Raw genomic sequence first — 19,226 nt, 5'->3', positions numbered from 1 at the left:
TGGGCGGGGGGAGGCTAAATGTGTGGGTCAAGAAGAGGAAAAGAAAAAAGAGAGACACAAAGAAACAAAGACATTTGGGGGAGTAGAATTCTAAGAAGACAAAAGTGAGAAAGGGGGTTGGAAGAATGATTCAAATATGGAAGACAGCCAGAGACACAGAAACGGATTCAGCGGGTTTGTTTTTTTTCTTTCTCTTTAGGTAAAAAGTAACCCAAGGACAAAGTGAGACTGGGGCCAGATGGTGGTTCATGGAAGAAAGGCATATATGAGCTTGAGCCAACCCGTCAAGGCAGCAGCACCATCTCTCATCAGTGTGATCATAACCTTTGGAACGAGGGTGTGAGTGATTGCAAAGCCCCATCGCCCTTATCCTCCCCGCATCATAGTAGCACTGAATCAGACTCCTCTAGCCTGGCTTTCCCCCTCCCGCCCTCCCTCCCTCCCTCTCTCTCTCTCTCTTCCTTGCTCTCCCTCATCTCATTGTTTCAGAGTAGGCCAAATTCGAAGTCCTTTCCAGGGAGTGGCCCTGTTCATCTTACACCCCAGCCAAAGTGGAACAGAGAAGGAGAGAGACACATTCAACAACCAAAGGGCTCGGTGGAAAGAGCAGAGAACCATCAACAGTGAGTGGCTTGGATTGTCTAAAACCCTAAATAGACAGAGGGAGGGGGGGTGTGTGTGTGTGTGTTAAAGGGCTGGAAGCAGGCAATGGAGAATGTCACTGATTTAGACATCCCAATTATCCATGGAATTCAAATGAGGAGAAACTTAGATGAGCAGATATTATTTTTTTTCAAAAAAGTAACAGATATAAAAACAAAAGTTTAGATACTAGGGTTTAAAGAGGCCATGGGGTGGATGGGGATTCCATCAGTATAAAATTTCCTGAATTGCTGGGAAAGAAGGGGTGAGAATAATGGCAAATGATCACAGAAGAGAGTTTGAAGAAGTGTTGGAAGAAAAGAGAGGAAGGGTCTGAGACTTATGGGGGACCAGGAAAGACCTTGGAAAGCAAGGCATCCTATAGATATGCTTGCCTGGAGCGGAAGTGCTGATCACAGTCTCCACTCTCCCCACTCACCTGTCAGACATGACGTTCTTTGGACCCAAAGTGCTCCTGCTTCTCACCGCCCTCATCATGTCCTCTGGTGAGTCCCTACCTTTTTTTCTTTTCTCCCTAAAATGTCAGCTCCTCTAGGTGGGTGGAGGTGTATGTTAGAGGGAGGATGGAAGGAGGCTGAAGGGGAATGGGAGGAGAGATGCTTGCTATTTAATTCTAGAATTTCCCATTAAAGAGAAGTAAAAGAACACGGGGAGTTCCTTGGCAGTCCCCTGGTTAGGACTCTGCACTCTCATTGCCAAGGGCCTAGGTTCAATTCCTGGCTGGGGAACTAAGGTTTTGTAAGCCTTGCAGCATGACCAAAAAATGAGAGAGAGAAAAGAAAAGACTTTGCGATTAGAGGGATGTGATTGGAGATGACCTCAGATCTGGGGGAAGGCAGGCAGCCTGAGAGTTATGAAATTAAAGCAAAACTAAGATACACACAAATGCATATTAACCAAGAGGGCCACTCTCATAAATGTACAAACAGGGAAACAAATACCAAAGGAGGAAATTCCATGGTGGCCCAGTGGTTGGGACACAGTGCTTTCACTGCCATGGCCCAGGTTCAAGCCCTGGTCAGGAAACTAAGATCCCAGCAACTCCCTGCGCCCCCGCCCCCGCCACCGAAAAAAGAAAGCAAAAGGAGAAGCTGATGTATACAATTGTGTACACAGACATAAGGACTTCCTCACAAGAAACTCAAGTTTAAACCATGAAGAAGGGGTTTCCCTGGTGGCTCAGTGGTAAAGAATCTGCCTGCCCTGAAATGCAGGAGCCATAGGAGATAAAAGTTCAATCCCTGGGTCTGGAAGATCCCCTGGAGGAGGGCATGGCAATCCACTCCAGTATTCTTGCCTGGAGAATCCCATGGACAGAGGAGCCTTACGGGCTACAGTCCATAGGGTCACAAAGAGTCAGACTGAGTGACTGAGCACACACCACATCTTAAAACTGTGAAGGAAAACAGTGGGGATATATTAACCTAACAAACACAAGCACCAGACTCACACAAGCAGATTCACGCGCATACAGAAAATGTTGCCGCCTCTATAGGCAAAAGGAAAATGATCTTCATAGATTGTACAGAATTGAACTAGACGACTGGCCACTCTGTGAACCTTGGACTTTCCAGAAAAAAAAAAAAAAAAAAATCTTACTCTTTTTTCTTTTTTTCTTTCTTATTCTGCCCAACACAGACTGTGAGATAATCATTTGGGGTCTTTTTCAGTAGTGTAGCTGGAGGGGCTGGCTGTGGGGACGGAAGGACAGGCCATCAGGAAGGGCTGCTGCCTTGAGGGTGGACAGGACCCCACCCCTTCTGGACAGACTGAGAACAAGAGGCCTCCTGAGTCAGGGCTCCCCTTTGTGCTCAGCAGTCTCCTGTCTTTGAGTGCTTCCAGGTCTGTGTGTAATACTAACAGTCTGCCTCTTTCTATATGGAGCTGTAACAGAATAAAACATGGCAAGATAAAGTACAGCAATTTTCCCATCATTTTCTGGTTCGTCTCAGAAAAGCTTTATGAGGTATAGAGCTGGACGCATTCACATACTTCTCCTTCCTTTGTGCAGGCCGGACACCCCTAGGGGTCAGCGGACAGCGAGGAGGTAAGTGATCCCATGGATCTGGGCTCTGTTGGGGTTCTTATCAGGACAATGGAACCAAATGGTCAGAGTTCCAAGAATTTGTCATACCATACAGAGATGAAGTGCCCAGGTGTGTAAAATAATAGAATTGAATTCAACAATCCTGTCATCCCATTCATAAAACTTTCTCATTCACTACTGAAATAACTTCACTCAAATCTCTATGTCCTTCTCATTTCCACACCCTCGGATAACGCCTGCTACTCCTAACAGGATTTTCCTATCTATGTAAGAGTGGAAAAACTAAAATGCAGACAGAAAAAGAAGTCTTCCCAGTCCTACAGAGAAATTGTGGCTCAATGAGACAGAATCCATAAGTTTTGGCTTCCAAAGGTCCGCTTCCTTCAGCTCGATTCAATATCTGCAGTTGCCTCTTGGCATCAACATAATTATAATTTCTCTTGCTTTTCCCAACCCTTGAGAGCTCTACAGTATATAACCCTTTAATGAGTCGAAAGATCTAATGAGTAGGTCACAACTGGTGCTTTTAATGAGTTAAGATAGACTAAAATAAAAACAAAGTACCCTGGGGACTTCCTGGTGGTCCACTGGCTAAGACTCCATGGTTCCAATGCAGGGGGGCCCAGGTTTGATCCCTGGTCAGGGAACCAAAACCCCCATGCCACAACTAAGATCCTAAGAGCCTCAACTAAGACCTTGCACAGCCTAAATAAATATTTCTTAGAAGATAGAGTACACTGCAAGTAGATGACAGAAGTATTATTTTTACTCTTCTTTCAGTTTTATATGTGTATACTGGCTCACAATATAATTTCTTACTGTGCATCTTGGTAGAAAAAATAAAAATACAGAAAACCCTTTGCTCTTTTCTGGTCTGAATCCTTACATTTTTGAACCCAGATTTTATTTCAGCCCTGTGCTGTGCTGTGCTCAGATGCTCAGTCGTGCCTGACTCTGTGTGACCCTATGGACTGTAGCCCGCCAGGCTCCTCTGTCCATTGGATTTCCCACGCAAGAATACTGGAGTGGGCATCCATTCCCTCTTCCAAGGGATCTTCCCAACCCAGGGATCGAACCCATGTTTCCTGCATTTCAGGCAGATTCTCTGTCACTAGAGCCACCTGGGAAGTCCCAGCACTAGCACAACTACAAATCCAAATTCCTTTCTTTGGGCTGGTTAAGGTCCAGTCCTATTTTATGACTTTGTGATGCTTGTTGAGCAGAAATATTGTAAGAGCTGATGAAAATGTCTCCATAAGATTCCTTCTCAGAAAACCTTCATAAGTCCTTAATAAAGCTTTTATGGAGGTAGCTCATGGAAAAGGTGGGTAAACTGAGGGATATACAGAAAACTAGTACTGTGCCTGAAATTCTAAAAACACAGCTAGGATATTCTCAAACCCTTTGTTCACCCACTGCTTCCTCTATTTCTGTGAGTGGTTGGACTGGAATGTAGCTGGAGAGAAATGGAAACAGGACAGGAATTGGCTACACCCCGGAGAAAATCCACTCCCTTCTTACAGCCTCTGGAATGAATCGGGTCAGTGGTTTTTCATTTATCCTGTGGGACTGGAGCAAACTTGAATTCCTTTTTATCAAAATCTGCTCGGAAAGAAGAAAGCTTATGTTAAAAAGTGTTAAAAAAGATGTTAAAAAGGTTCCTGTCCCATCTGATGCCTTTCTATCTGGAATTTTTTTCTAAAAGATGAGTGAGGAATAAGCAGGGGAAATTCCTTTACAATGTTTTGTGTTTTGCTTCTAGTACAAGGATCAGTAACTCTGATATGCTTTATAAAAATGCTATTCTCACCAGATTGTAAATCTGACACTTGCATGCAGACCTCAAGGCAAAGTATTATGCGGATTTGCTGACCTCTAGTGGGTAAAACCGATAATGACTATAAGCCTTTTACAGTGAAGGTTCATTACAGATGGGAGGTTTGTTAAACGTCTAGTTCTTCACACTGCTTTTTTGTGTTGCTTATTAAAACAGAGACTATTTGTTTCAGGAGTTGCTGTTATGTACAGTTTCAGATGAAGTTTTCTTAATTTATCCAAATATCTTCCATCTTAAGACCTGGACCATTTTTCACTTCTTTTGTCTTTACTTTCCAAGGGTCAAGAGCAAAGCATCTCCCCTCCTCTCCTCTCTTTCTACCTCACTTGTCACTGTGAGCATCAGAAAACGACCAATGTAACCTCTTGTGAACTCTGTGTAGAGAGTATCATCAGATATCCAAAAATATCAAAATCACGAATGTCAAAAATCACAGTCTGGGGATTTCCCTGGTGATCCAGTGGTTAAGATCCTGCACTTCCGTTTCAGGGGGTGCCAGTTCAATCCCTAGTCGGGGAACTAAGATCCCACATGCCCAGTAGCACAGTCAAAAGATTTTTTTAAAAAATCACAGTCTTTTTGAGAAAGACAATTTTCATTTAAATAAGTATCACAAAGAGGTCATCAGCCCATCAACAAGCTCTATGACCTTGGATGAGTTATTTATTCTGCTGATGCTCAGTTTTGCCATCTGTAAAGCAAGCCCATAGTAATCCCTAACTAGCTGTATCAGTTATTATCTGTTAGGATGAAGTCATTCTTGCAGTCCAATGCTGAACCAAAGTTTAATCAGTAGACTATCTGATGGCCACGTAGTTCATTCATTCCTCTAAATAAGAACAATGGGAAAGGGACAGTCTAGGGTTAGGATTGTATGAGTATATTCATGGGAGTAGGAAAAGTGTGACATTTGTTTGGGTTACAGGGGAAAGGACTTTGGTTGGGAAACAAAGAAAAATCCTTTTAGGATCTTACTACATGATGGCTTCTGTGCTTGACAATTTCACTTCTTGGGAGTGCAGGGGTGGGGGATGAGGGGAAGAGAATGCTCAGAAAGTGTTTTCTGATTGTTTTTATGCAGATGATGTGACCACAGTGACTTCAGAAACATTCACAGAAGATCCTAGTAAGATATTCTTTTATTTCCTTGCTCTCACACTGTGGCTAGAAGGATTCAGGATGATGTCTGTATAAAGTAAGAGGAAGACTATTAAAGAGTTTCAGGGACGTCCCTGGTAGTCCAGTAGCTAAGACTCTACGCTCCCAATGCAGGGTGCCCAAGTTCTGTCCCTGCTCAGAGAACTAGATCCCTCATGCTGCATGCAACTAAGACCTGGCACAGCCAAATAAATAAATATATTTAAAAAGAGAGAGAGACAGATTCAGAGCCCTGTTGTCTATGTTAGATGCCACCAAGGCTATAAACATGCCCAATCTTTTTGCCACTTCCTTTTCCTTCTGTGATAGTCCCTTATATTTCTCCCCAAGAGTCCGCATTCTTTCGCTTCAATCTTGCCTCCTTTTAGATCATCATGCCTCACCCTGTTTTTCCCTTTGCTGTTTTTCCTGCTTGCATTTTTCCATTCCCTGCATCTATCGTATTTTTACAGATCTGGTGAATGATCCTGCTACAGATGAAACAGGTAGGTTTCACTCCAGCTCTTAAAAATGGCACGTTTCATGTTAATAGTCACAGTATTTATTCTAGCTCTTGAATTAATCTTATAATTTTTATCACTGGGAAGGGGATGAAAGAAAAGATGCTCCTGGCCCCCTAAAAAAGAGGAAGCAAAGTGGATTCATAAAAAAAAAAAAAAGTGGATTCATAGCTTTAAAAAACATACATAAAGACTTCCAATGTCAACAGGCCAAATAATGCTCAAAAAAATTATCTTCAATGAACTCTCTTCCCCTGGACACAATATAAAAAACCCAGCCATTGCCTCAGCTTTTTCCTGTTACCCACATTCTCCCTCCTGTACTCTGCCTTCCCCTTTGTCAATCCGGAGACCTTCTCACATCACTGTTTTGTGCCTTTTCAGTTCTGGCTGATATCCAGCCTTCCACCGATGACCTGGGTGAGTTCAGATCTGGGACCTCAGGGCCATGGGGGCTGTTCTGGGCTTCCCGCAATACCCATGATGGAAGACAGTACAGCTGGTGAAGAACCCTAAATAAGACTACATGTTAGGCAGAGCATTTGTCCAACAGTTTAATTTAAATTAATGACATGTTTGAGCCCCTAACAAGCAAGAACTGTGGTTTGATACATAAACTGCCAAGGTTTGATTTTCCTCTCCAAGTTTCCAAGATTGAATGGGTAAAGGTAAAGGTGAACAAAACTGATTTTCTTCTAAACATCTTTTGTCTAACAGATGAGATAAGACAAAGGAATGGATAATTTTATTCAGTTTCACCAAACATATATAATCAAGCAAAAGAAGCTGTGAGATCTCAGAGTCCTTGATTATATTCAGTGTTGAGAGTTAAAGGCTTTTCTGAAGGGCACATTGACTAGGTTGATTCCTGGAAAACAAATAGAAGTGAATTAAGTGAATGGAAAGGCGAAGAGCTTTCAGGTAAAGAAAACAATATGGGCAAAGGCTTAGGATGGAAATGAAAACCAGCCAGAGAACAGTTCATGCAAAGGAAAGTTCTAAGCAGATTATTGAATTGGAAAGCCAGCAAGAACACTGCTGCCTAGTCCCAATAAAATATGATATCCTGAATTATTTTGTTAGAGGTATGGGAGAGAAATGAGCTGTCAGGGAGCAGAGACTGTTGAGAGGAAGTCCAGTTTTCTATTAGATAGATGGTAGCTATTGGGTGGATGGTAGCACCATTCACTGAACATTTTGAATTGGTGAAGGGAAAGAAGGCAGTTTGAGACATGGAAGGATCTTTTTTTTTTTTTTGGAAGGATCTTAAAAAAAAAAAATCCATGAGCTCTTCCAGAAAATGGCAGTTGAATTTGTAGACCTGGAGCTTATTAGAAGAAAGTTCTGAGCTAGACATAGAAGTTTGAGAATTCTCAGCATATAAACCTGTGATTGAAACCATGGGAGCCTGGGTTCGATCCCTGGTAGGGGAAGTAGATCCCATATGCCACAGCTAAGAGTCCGCATACCCCAGTGAAGATCCTGCATGCTGCAGTTACGAACCAGTGCAGTGGAAACAAAGAAATCGGGGATAGATGAGATCACCCAGCTAACATTCTTCCTATAGTATCCTATTAGCAATCCTTCCGATAACATTTTACAGCTAACTCCCGTGGTTAGTCCATTTCTTCAAGATGCATCTTACTCCTTGACTTACTCTCCATTCTACAAACTCAGCCAGTATTTAACTTGCCCCTAGGTTAGGACTGGGGCTTCCCTGGTGGCTCAGGGGTAAAGAAACCACCTTCAATGCAGGAAATGCCGGTTCGATCGCTGAGTCGGGAAGATCCTCTGGAGAAGGAAATGGCAACCCACTCCAGTATTCTTTCCCGGAAAATCCCATGGACAGAGAGCTTGGTGGGCTACAGTCCACAGGGTTACAAAGAGTCGGACATGACTGAGCACACACGTGGGTCTCAAGTAAGGCATGACAGTTACAGGGCAGTGACTTCTAGAACCAGTAATAACTGAATAAAATTTCCTCCTTTCAGCCTCACTCAACGACAAAAATACCACCACAGGTATGATTGTCTTTTGCCTGTCTTTTTCTTAAGCTTTTTTTTTTTCCTTTCTGAAGATGCCTAATCTCCTTGTTCTTGGGAGAATACTTGGTACATCTTCTAGTTTTATTTCCAATTCTTTTTCAAAGAATATTTGTAGTCTTCATATCCCTCCCACCCTACCTCAGTGTCTATGAGTTCCTGTTCTAAAGGTCATGGGGAAAAGATGGGATCACTACTGCATGGTCCCAGAACAGTCCTCTCCATAACTAACTTTGAACATCATCTGTTTGTTAGTGGGTCAGGAAGTGACCTCAAGGATTCAGCATTACTGTAGATGTCATGCTTTCTCTAACATACTGGTAATTCTGATGTGCAGCTAGGGTTAAAAACCACCAACAGAGAAATAGTGACCCACTTTAGAATTCAAATTCTTCAGAATATGACTGTTAGCATTTCATCTTTCATGTTGCCACCTGTCTAACCCTAGAAGGACTTTTTCCTAGAAGAACCCACAGGGACTATTTTATTCTCTTTCCTTTCAGGTAGGGAAGCACCTAAATTTCATTGTTTAGCCAACATCTATTATTGCTTTGTGGACTTCCCTGGTGGCTCAGCTGGTCAAGAATCAGCCTGCAATGCGGAAGACCTGGGTTCAACGTCGTGAAGATCCCCTGGAGGAGGGCATGGCAACCCACTCCAGTATTCTTGCCTGGAGAATCCCATGGACAGAGGAGCCTAGAGGGCTACAGTCCATGGGGTCACAAAGAGATGGACATTATTGCTTTGTATTGGTTACAGGAAGAACATACCCCAGCTTACAGTGATCCTCTGTAGAGACTACTCTGTAGGTTTTCCCAGCTCTCTATCTCCTCCTCCATTCCTCTAACCATGTGTTTTTTATGGTGGGTATATTCAGAGTGCCGGGATGAGAAATTTGCCTGCACAAGACTCTACTCCGTGCATCGGCCAATCAAGCAATGCCTCCATCAGATATGCTTCACCAGGTAAAGGGTCCCATATCACCCAGAGAGCCACCCATGATAGCGCTTTCATGTCAGTAACCATTTAATGAGCACCCGCTCTGGAATTTCAGCCTCTAAGGGGGCAGAAGTTTTAAGCATCACCCTTTAAGCTATTCCGAAGGTGCCAATTAGAACCTAGAGTCTGCACGGACTTAAAGAATGAACTTACGGTTGCTGAGGAAGGATGCAAGTGAGGAATAGTTAGGGAGTTTTGAATGGACATGTACACACTGCTGTATTTAAAATGGAGAACCAACAAGGACCTAAGGTATAGCACAGGGAACTCTGCTCAGTGTCGTGGAGGAGAATGGATACGGGTATATTATGGTTGAGTCTCCTTGCTGTTCACCTGAAACTATCACAAAATTATTAATCAGCTCTACCCCAAGACAAAATAAAAAGCTTTTTAAAAAATAAAAATATTAAAAAAAAAAGCAAATAGACTTAAGACCTGAGAAATAAGTAATGGGAAGTGTATTATGATAGAAGGAAAAAAGAACCTTGAGTCTGGATTGAGGCACACGGAACAGCTTAACTAACAAATGTAGATGCTGAAGGCAAGGACGGTGAGTACTAGAGGAAGGATGGTCATGAGGGAAACACTGGTTTATCAAATTCATCACATCCAAGAAATAAGCTGGAGCTGAAGATGCAAGTGTGAAGGTAGAAAATAGTAGGGAGTAGTGTGGGAAGTATTAGAGCTTGAGTCTAGGTGGAATGTGCAAAGTTGTAACTAACAAGCGTGATCGATACCATTCTATCTTCTACACTACTTGAAGGGGTGGGAGTGGGAAGTCTGAAATACTTAAGGAAATCCAAGTATTTCCAGGAGTTGAAAGAGGCATCTCAGGCAGAGGCTAGTTCTCCCTCTCAATGCTTTTTCCATATCCTTCTTGCACCATGACATTGGATCTATGGCAGTTCACGGCGTATGTACGTCATCAACAATGAGATCTGCTCCCGTCTTGTCTGTAAAGAACACGAAGCTATGAAAGGTAAGACTAGCTTTGATGGGGAGGAACAATAATGAAAGCAACTGATAACTGGGGCAAGGTGCTAACAGATCCAAGATGTGGCTGTGGAGGAGGAGCTTTAGGCTGCTCTCCGACTTCCATCAGTTCCTGCTCCACCTAGTTACCCCAATAAACAATATAAAGAAAGCACCATGTTTGGTATATTCATAACCCTCAAAGCTGCTGTACAGCACAGGAAGTTCAGCTCTGTGTTCTGTAATGACCTAGATGGGTAGAATGAGAGGAGGAGGGAGGGAGGCTGAAGAGGGAGGGGATATATGAATGCATATAGGGCTTCCCTGGTGGCTCAGCCATGAAGAACCCATCTGCCAATGCAGAGGATTCGGGTTTGATCCCTAGGTTGGGAAGATCCCCTGGAGAAGGAAATGGTAACCCACTCCAGTATTCTCGCTTGGGAAATCCCATTGACAGAGTAGCCTGGCAGGCTACTCAGTTAGACATGACTGAGCAAGTAAACAACACATAGCTGATTCACTTTGTCATACAGCAGAAACACAGCATCATAAAGCAATTATCTTCCATTATTAACATTAAAAAATTGATAACCCTTAAGAAAGCACCGCTAAATCCCTTTCCAACTAGACAGCAACCCCTAACTTCTCTTATGTATAGATAGTGCATTCGGATGCTCTGCTACTTTGAAGATCATTCACCAGAGATAAAAAGCCAAGTCCACTATTACAAATAACAATCTCAAAAAAAAAAAACAAAACAATCTCTACTAGTCCTGCAGCCATGTTCATAAGCCCAGGTGGGGAAAAAGCCACTAATTTAGAGACTATAACATTTGGATACATAAAAAGTCACTTAGACATTGGCTGAACACCAGCTACCTTTACAGTAGTCTACCAATTCCAAGAATAATTTCCCTTGCTTATTGTGAAATTTTAGAGGTAGAGCAAAGTAGAAAGATTTTATTAAAAAAAAAAAATTACAAGAGTCCAGATGTGTGGTTAGACACTATGTATGGTGTGAAAACACTATTTCTCACCTTCCCCTGGCCCAGCCCCAGATGATGGCTGCCGTCGTCAAAGTCACCACATGCAAAAGCCACTCTGACTCAGCTGCCGGCCTTGCACCAACCCCCTCTGAGTAAGAGCTGTACTTAACTTCGCAGAAGGAAACTTACCCCTTGCCTTCATTGGCTCTGCAAGCCACCTGCAAGGGAAGCACCTTGACACTGAGGATGAGTATCTGGGACTCGAGGCACTTTCAAGTGTCTCGGGGGACTTGCTAAAGTTAGCCATTTGCACACAGTAAACACTTTTGAATGACTGGACCTAATTTTTTTTTCCCTGCTGTTTAATAAGTCCACAATTAGAAGAATTGGAAGCAAGGTGTGAATAAGAACTGACCACCTGTGCTCAGTTCTTTTGCATCCAGTCTTTCATTTTCAACTACATTCTTGAAGCAGGTATTTCAATGCTTGTTTTGCAGAAAAGGATGGTGAGGTTCAGAAAAGACTCTTTCTGGTAGGGAGTAAATAACCATTAAGTTACAGATCCTAGGTTCTAACCCTGATCTATTTCTCTTCAACCCTTTCACTGCACCACCCTGCAGTCTCCTCTTTCTTCTTCTCTTTTCTTGGAGCCCTGGCCACCTTCCTACATTCTCATCTCAACATGCTCTGCTTCTCTTCTAGATGAACTCTGCCGTCAGAAGGCTGGTCTGCCCCCAAGGCGACTCCGACGCTCCAACTACTTCCGCCTTCCTCCCTGTGATAATGTGAATTTGCAGGGACCCAGTGGTCTGTGATCAACAAGGAAGAGGAAGCAAAGAATGTGTGGGTGGGAGGGAACTCCTTGTCCAACCATTGTCAGCTAACCCATAGACATGAGTAGTTCTTAAATCAATCCCTTTGCAATGTCTAGCTTTTGCCCCTACTTCTTCAGTTTTTTTTTTTACCCACTTTGTCATTTTTCAGTACATAACATATAGTTTTTGTAGTATTGCATGGTTTTGCTGCTTCTCCATATCATAGACCCGGTAGATAAATGATTAACGTGTCGCTTAGATAGAAACATTCTATGTACAATGTCAAGAGAAAATAAACTTGAATAAAATTATTAAAAATATTAACTACTGAATCTGTTTGAGATAGATCTTAGGGGGGAAGATGCTATCACTATCAATCTCAATTGACTACAGAACGTCAATATTTTACATTCAAGCATTTCCTAGATTAACTCCCCATTCACTTACGTGGTCCTCTTTATTCCTACTATTTTGCTGGACTGTCCTAACTTTTGCCTGGTATGTCCTCTTTCTGTTGTTCAGTCACTCAGTTACACCCATGGACTGCAGCACACCATGCTTCCCTGTCCTTCACTATCTCCTAGAGTTTGTTCAAACTCATGTCCATCAAGTCAGTGATGCCATCCAACCATCTCATCCTCTGTTGTCCCCTTCTCCTCCTGCCTTCAATCCTTCCCAGCAACAGGGTTTTTTTCCAATGAGTCGACTCTTTGCATCAGGTGGCCAAAGTGTTGGAGCTTCAGCTTCAGCATCAGTCCTTCCAATTGAATATTCAGGGTTGATTTCCTTTAGGATTGACTGGTTTGATCTCCTTGCAGTCCAGGGGACTCTCAGTCTTCTCCAGCACCACAGTTAGAAAGCATCAATTCTTTGGGGCTCAGCCTTCTTCAGATGCTCTCTTTATGAGAAGGATTATGGTAATTTTGTAGTTCTAGAAAGTACTCCAGAAACAAGAGTTATTCAGTCCTACTATAAAGACCCAAAGTGTTGTCTTCTGCTAAGCTCAGAAGCTGAGGCTAGAGAGAGGAGTACACCAGGTATAAAGGTATCCAGTTTTTCATGCGGTCAGTTATTCAATCACCAAGCAGAGCTAGAAAGTCTTGTGTAGTTATTCTTTGCAGTGGTAATGGGGTTAGCGCACCTCCACCTCCACCTCCACCTCCACAAGTTAATCAGACAGCTTAACTTGAAATCAGATCATTGCTCTGAAGTTCCTGGAGCTGTTGCTACTTCTTTTATCCTCATCACCATAATCTAGAGATTATCATGCAGATGGATTCAGGAATAATCTGATTAGGGGCCAAAGAAGGGAATTCAGACCTGAATTTTAATAGGCAAGTACAAAGTATACTCTATGGTTTACAGAGAAGAGTAAAAGAAACACAATATTCAGACAACCTGAATTCTTATCCTGGCTCTGGCAGGAACCAGGTAAACTCAGATCAGTCAGTTTCCCTCAATATTAAGCCCTGGTTTAATTGCCCCATCTTTAATATGGAAGAAATTTATGTTTATTCAGAGGTTTCTTTTCATTCAACGATGAGATTTAAATGCATTGTTCATATTGCTTGAAGCCTAAATGCAGTCTAATTCACAACTATCATGTCTGCTTTAAAAGAAGAGAAATACTCTATATTAGGACAACAGTCCACAACGTCATAGAACAAAACCATGTTATGAGTGACACATTAAACATCATGGATGCTTTCATCGAGATAACGCAGAACCTTTCCAAAAAGCCAGTGGAATTCAAACAGAAACGAGGGGACTTTGAGACAGTTCTTTGTGGCAGAAGTCCACTTGGTAAGGGTTGGATTCCTTCCATTTTGCAGAAAAACTACCAATATGAGGACTAGATTCTTGCTGTCAAGAAGCATTTCCTTCTCCAGAGTATCTTCCCGACCCAGGGATCAAACCCAGGTCTCCCGCATTGTAAGCAAGATGCAAGACACTTTACCATCTGAGCCACCAGGGAATTCTGAGTCACCAGGAAAGTCTGTTAAGAAGCAGCTTAGTTTAATAGGATTCGCATAACTGATTAAAGAGAAATACTAGGAAAAAACCCTTGAAGCATGGAATCCTTGCCTCAGTCCCTCAAAGCAGATGTACTTGTATACAGACAGAGTCCATGGATATTGTAGCCAAAGGAGAGAGGTTTCAGAAGGCACCGCGTTTCTGAGAACCATTTAAGAGCCTCTTCATGAAACTGACCCTTACTGCACATTGACTGAGAGGGGGCATTCCCACCAGAAAGCACCCCAATCCCATTATTGTATATATTGCAAATTAGACATTCAAAATACAACTTTTTCCAACTTCCTTCTCAGAGGACAGTGATCTCCTTTGGTCTATTTTTCTTTTCTATGTTTAGAAAGAAGACCTGAACTTGGGCTTTTATCTCCCTTTGAAAGCTGAGTAGCAGCATCGCTCACATATCTTTGATCTGCTCTTCTCCATCTTTGCCTCCTTCCTTGACCACTGGTTCCCCAACATTACAAACTTGTTTACTCTCCCCCAGATGTGGCCCACTCCTCTCTTCTCCAGAAGGTTCTTTCTTTTCTGTCCCCTTTGGTCTTACGGGATGCAGTTTCATGTTTCACCCTTCCTTTTCTTTTGCATCAAATTCCTGTGCTTTGCCGTTTCTCGCTATTCTGATGTTCTCTGCTTTTGTCTTCTTCTCCAAGTGGAAAGCAACGCTTCTAACTCACTTTTCATCCTCGCTTTCCTCCCCCTTACAAAGGCTTGTTTTCTCTCATAACTTTGCTCTAAGAACAGTCCCAGGGCAGTTTCGGGAGGTTAGTTTTGGTTCCAGTTTTCTTTCCCTCTGTCCTCTCTTCCCCATTTACAAAATTCCATCCACCTTTTTGGTACAGCCAGGACAGTGTGGAGGTTCCTTAAAAAACTAAAAATAGAACTACCATATGATCCAGCCATCGTACTACTGGGCATAATCCAGGGAAAACCATAATTCAAAAAGATATATGCATCCTAATGTTCATTTCAGCACTATTTAAAATAGCCAGGATATGGAAGGACCTAAATGCCCATCCAACAGAGGAATGGACAAAGATGTGGTGCATATATACAATGGAATATCACTCAGCCATTAAAAAGGACGGTGCCATTTGCAGCGATACGGATGGACCTAGAGATGGCCATGCTAAGTGAAGTAAGTCAGAGAGAGGAGCAATATGGTATGACATCCCTTATATGTGGAATCCAAAAAGAAATGGTACAAATGAACTTACAAAATGGAAACAGACTCAGAGAACAAACCTGTGCTTGCCAGGGGCAAGGATTGGGGAAAGAAATAGTTAGGGCGTTTGGGATGGACATGTACATCATACATATAGATGGACATATACTGCTATATTTAAAATGGATCACCAACAAGGACCTACTCTACAGCACAGGGAACTCTGCTCAATGTTATTTGGCCACCTGGATGGGAGAGGAGTTTAGGAGAGAATGGATACATGTATATGTACGGAGAAGGCAATGGCACCCCACTCCAGTACTTTTGCCTGGAAAATCCCATGGGCGGAGGAGCCTAGTAGGCTGTAGTCCATGGGGTCACTAAGAGTTGGACACGACTGAGTGACTTCCCTTTCACTTTTCATTTTCATGCATTGGAGAGGGAGATGGCAACCCACTCCACTGTTCTTGCCTGGAGAATCCCAGGGATGGGGGAGCCTGGTGGCTGCCATCTGTGGGATCACACAGAGTCGGACACGACTGAAGTGACTTAGCAGTATATGTACGGTTGAGTCCCTTTGCTAAACACCTAAAACTATCACAACATTGTTAATTGGCTATACTCCAAAACACAATAAAAAGTTTAAAATGTCATTCACTTCCTTTTTGTTGCTGTTTACTCTCAGCCCATTTCAGGTCCCTGGTATTCTAGTTTTCCTCCTTGGTCCACCCCAGAAAAAGATTTGAAAACATTTTACTCTTAATGGTATTAATATTATTCTTTTCAAGGTGAACACAAATGACAACCTTCTTAAGCAAGGAACTTCTATTCTGATGAAAAAAAGTTATTTGAGGGAATTCTTGGGGGTCCACTTCCACTGCCAAGGCCCGGGGTTCAATCCCTGGTGGACAACTAAGATCCTGCAAGCCTTGCCGCATGGCCGAAAAGAAAAAAAATTTTGAACTGAAACAGTGAATATTTAGTGTTGGAAATAAAAGATTTGGTAAAAGTAACATTGGGCTTCCCAGGTGGTTCAGTGGCAAAAAATCTGCCTGCCAATGCAGGAGACAGGGGTTCAATCCCTGGGTAGGAAAGATCCCCTGGAGAAGGAAATGGCAACCCACTCCAATATTCTTGCCTGAAAAATTCCATCGACAAGAGGAGCATGGCAGGCTACAGTCCATGGTGTTGCAAAGAGTTGGAAATGACTGAGCATGCCTGCAAAAGTATCATTAGGCAGTGATGATTATCTCTTCCTGGCACCTTGAACAGACAGACTCAGCTGCCTGTACACCTCATCTAAAAAAAAACAAAAAAACATGTTTTCTTCTTGTCTTCTTTTCCAAAATTGTTCTGAACCTAACTTTCCCCCATCATTTCATGCATGTGACTGAAATAAATTCTCTTTCTTCTTTGAATGAAGAAGTTCTGGAGATTTAAATGTGCACTCTACTCGCTAAAAAGAGCTCCTTGCACACTTTCTCTGAGTATTCATTTGACTCATGGTGCAAAAAGCTGTCTCCCCACTTCTGGACCTTTCTTTTGATGTCCCCAAGCAGTATGTGTTACCAGCCACAAACTCCTCCCCCTCCACAATGCCTGGCGCTCGTGGCGAAAGTTGATGTTTACACCTGATCAGAAGGTGCAAGCAACTTTGCTTCCTTCTGTACAGAAGCAGCTGGAACACACTGAAAGGAGTTGGAACACAGCTGAATAGAAAGAGAAGTTGGAAGAGTACCAGAGAAGGGGGAGTAGGGGATGGCAGAGTGTCAAGAGATTGACACCAGAGAAGGGGAGCCCAGAGGCTAGAAGGTGGAAATTCACAAATCTGTCTGGGAGAAGTGTGGTGGAGGATCTGAGTTCCACACCAACCCATCTGGAACCTTACAGGGTAGAGTGAACACTGGGGAGGCAAACTCTGGCAGACAAAGATTTGGTTAAAAACACAACACTCCAGGGATTCCCTAGTGGCTCAGTGGTAAAGAATCCGCCTGCCAGTGTAGGAGATATGAGTTCAATCTCTGATCTGGGAAGATCCCACATGCCACGAGGTCACTAAGCCTGTGTACCACAGCTACTCAGACTGTACTCTTCAGACTGTACTCTTGAGCACTTACTCTGCAACGAGAAGCCACCAAAATGAGAAGCCCATGCAGTGCAACGAGAGAGTCGCTTCCATTCACTGCAACCAGAGAAAAGCCCGTGCAGCAACAAAGACCCAGAAGAGCCAAAAATAAATTAATTAATTAAAAAATACAACATTCTAATAAAAATTGAAATCCTTGTGTGTCTTAGCACTTTTCACTAACCAAGCACTAGCGAAAGTGACTTGACTTTCTCTGTGGTAGAGAGAGAAACAGGTGGTCACAGTTTGTTTTTTTTTCTAAAAACCAGTCAACCAAAGCCAGAAGTGGCGGTCAGACGATAACTTCTGGGCAGAACCTAAGATGGAAAAGCAAATGTTGTTTATATAAATAGAAACGTAGAGCCTGTACCATAGCTTCCTGTTGACAAAATGAGCTTCGCTTCACCTCAAACCTTCAATGGTTTTAAAAATAACTGATAACGGGGTTTTTTTTTTCTCTTTCAATTTGTCCAATCACTTTCAGTAAGATTCTAGCTTTTTCTTAACCCACAGGTTCTAAGCTCGTTTCTCTGTCTCCGGCTTTCTTCTCATTCACTCTTTTCCTTTCTGCTGTGTGTTTACCCAGCCATAAATCTATACTGCGGAGCTTTTGGGAGTACATTACCATAGTTCTGTACCGATCCGTAAGGGCTGAACTCGGGATGATCTCATAAATGTGCGTGAGATTCACCTCCTCCCCTAACTGTTATAAAAAGTAATAGAGGACTTCCCTGGTGATTGAGTGGCTGAGAATCCGCCTGCCAATGTAGAGGACACAGGTTCGATCCCTGATCAGGAAAAATCCCACATGCCGTGGAGCATCTAAGCCCGTGCGCTGCATCCACTGAGTCGGTGCACCTAAAACTCATGCTCTTCAACGGGAGAAGCCACCACAATGAGAAGCCTGAGCATGACTAGAGAGTAGACCCCACTCGCTGCAACGAGGGACAGCCCGTGCACAGCAACGGAGACCCAATCCATCCAAAAAAGAAATTTTCTTAAATTAAAAAAAAAATAGTGATAGGCTTTGAGCAGGTACAGGTAAATATTTTAAAGGAAAATGGGATTGGTGGGCATGGAGGTATCAAGCCTGTCATTGTATGTTTTCCCAATATTTTGTCCTTTCCCAAAAGATCAAACACAAGAGCTACAATGAAGGGTAGTGAGAACTGTACAGAAACACCATTCTTGAAAATGGGTTAAATTCAGAGGGGGAAAGGAAAATAAAATAATCTACATACAAATAAGCCTATGAAAATGTGTAATATGAACACTAAAACCAAAGTGCTAAAAATAAAAATTACTTCAAAAATGCTCATATTAAATATGTATGGCAAAAAAAATATATATATATGTATGGCAGCTCCTTAAATGGTTATTGAGAGAAACCTATTATTTATTGGAAGGTGAGCTAAAATCTGATAGAGTTAAACAACTATGCTCTTTTCTGTGCCATTAGCTACCTGAGATCAAAAGACCAGTCTTTGTGCAATAAATTGATTAACTGTAAGTACAATAACTCATAATTAAATCACATACTGTGATTCCTATAAAACTGTAATTTACAGTTCATAGGAATCTTGTTCTAATGAACAGACAAGAATAATTTCTGTGCTTCCCTGATGGCTCAGTAGTAAAGAATCACCTGCCAATGTAGGAGACGTGGGTTCCCTGATACAGGAAGATCCCACATGCCTCGGAGGAACTAAGCAGTGCCCTACAACTACTGAGCCTGTGCTCCAGAGCCCACGAGCCGCAACTACGGGCCCACTTGCTGCAACTACTGAAGCCCGCATGCCCTAGGACCCCACAAATGCAACTGGAGAGAAGACCCTACTGGCCTCACTAGAGAAACGCCCAAGCAGTAACGAAGACCCAGCGGAGCC

At 42.7% G+C, this 19,226-nt stretch overlaps 1 protein-coding gene across 3 annotated transcripts; it reads left to right on the top strand.

Moving 5' to 3' along the window:
• The first annotated feature begins 467 nt into the window (after nt 1-467).
• Nucleotides 468-12,343, top strand: MFAP5 (microfibril associated protein 5). 3 transcript variants are annotated; one of them, XM_027541241.1, is made up of 10 exons: nt 471-623; nt 1,089-1,148; nt 2,675-2,710; nt 5,629-5,673; nt 6,158-6,190; nt 6,590-6,625; nt 8,197-8,226; nt 9,125-9,212; nt 10,152-10,225; nt 11,907-12,343. In XM_027541241.1, the coding sequence occupies exons 2-10, from the start codon at nt 1,091-1,093 to the stop codon at nt 12,017-12,019; spliced, it is 513 nt and encodes a 170-aa protein (XP_027397042.1). In that variant the 5' UTR covers nt 471-623; nt 1,089-1,090; the 3' UTR covers nt 12,020-12,343. The 3 variants fall into 3 exon arrangements, with proteins under 3 accessions (XP_027397043.1, XP_027397042.1, XP_027397041.1); XM_027541242.1 differs by lacking the exon at nt 6,590-6,625 and having other exon boundaries at nt 468-623; XM_027541240.1 differs by lacking the exons at nt 6,158-6,190; nt 6,590-6,625 and having other exon boundaries at nt 490-623.
• The last annotated feature ends 6,883 nt before the right edge of the window (nt 12,344-19,226 follow it).

The sequence above is a fragment of the Bos indicus x Bos taurus genome, chromosome 5, assembly GCF_003369695.1.
Source record: "Bos indicus x Bos taurus breed Angus x Brahman F1 hybrid chromosome 5, Bos_hybrid_MaternalHap_v2.0, whole genome shotgun sequence".
NCBI classification, from domain to species: Eukaryota; Metazoa; Chordata; class Mammalia; order Artiodactyla; family Bovidae; genus Bos; species Bos indicus x Bos taurus.
Note: the sequence above shows the minus strand (reverse complement) of the source record. Positions and strands in the feature narration are given on the sequence as shown.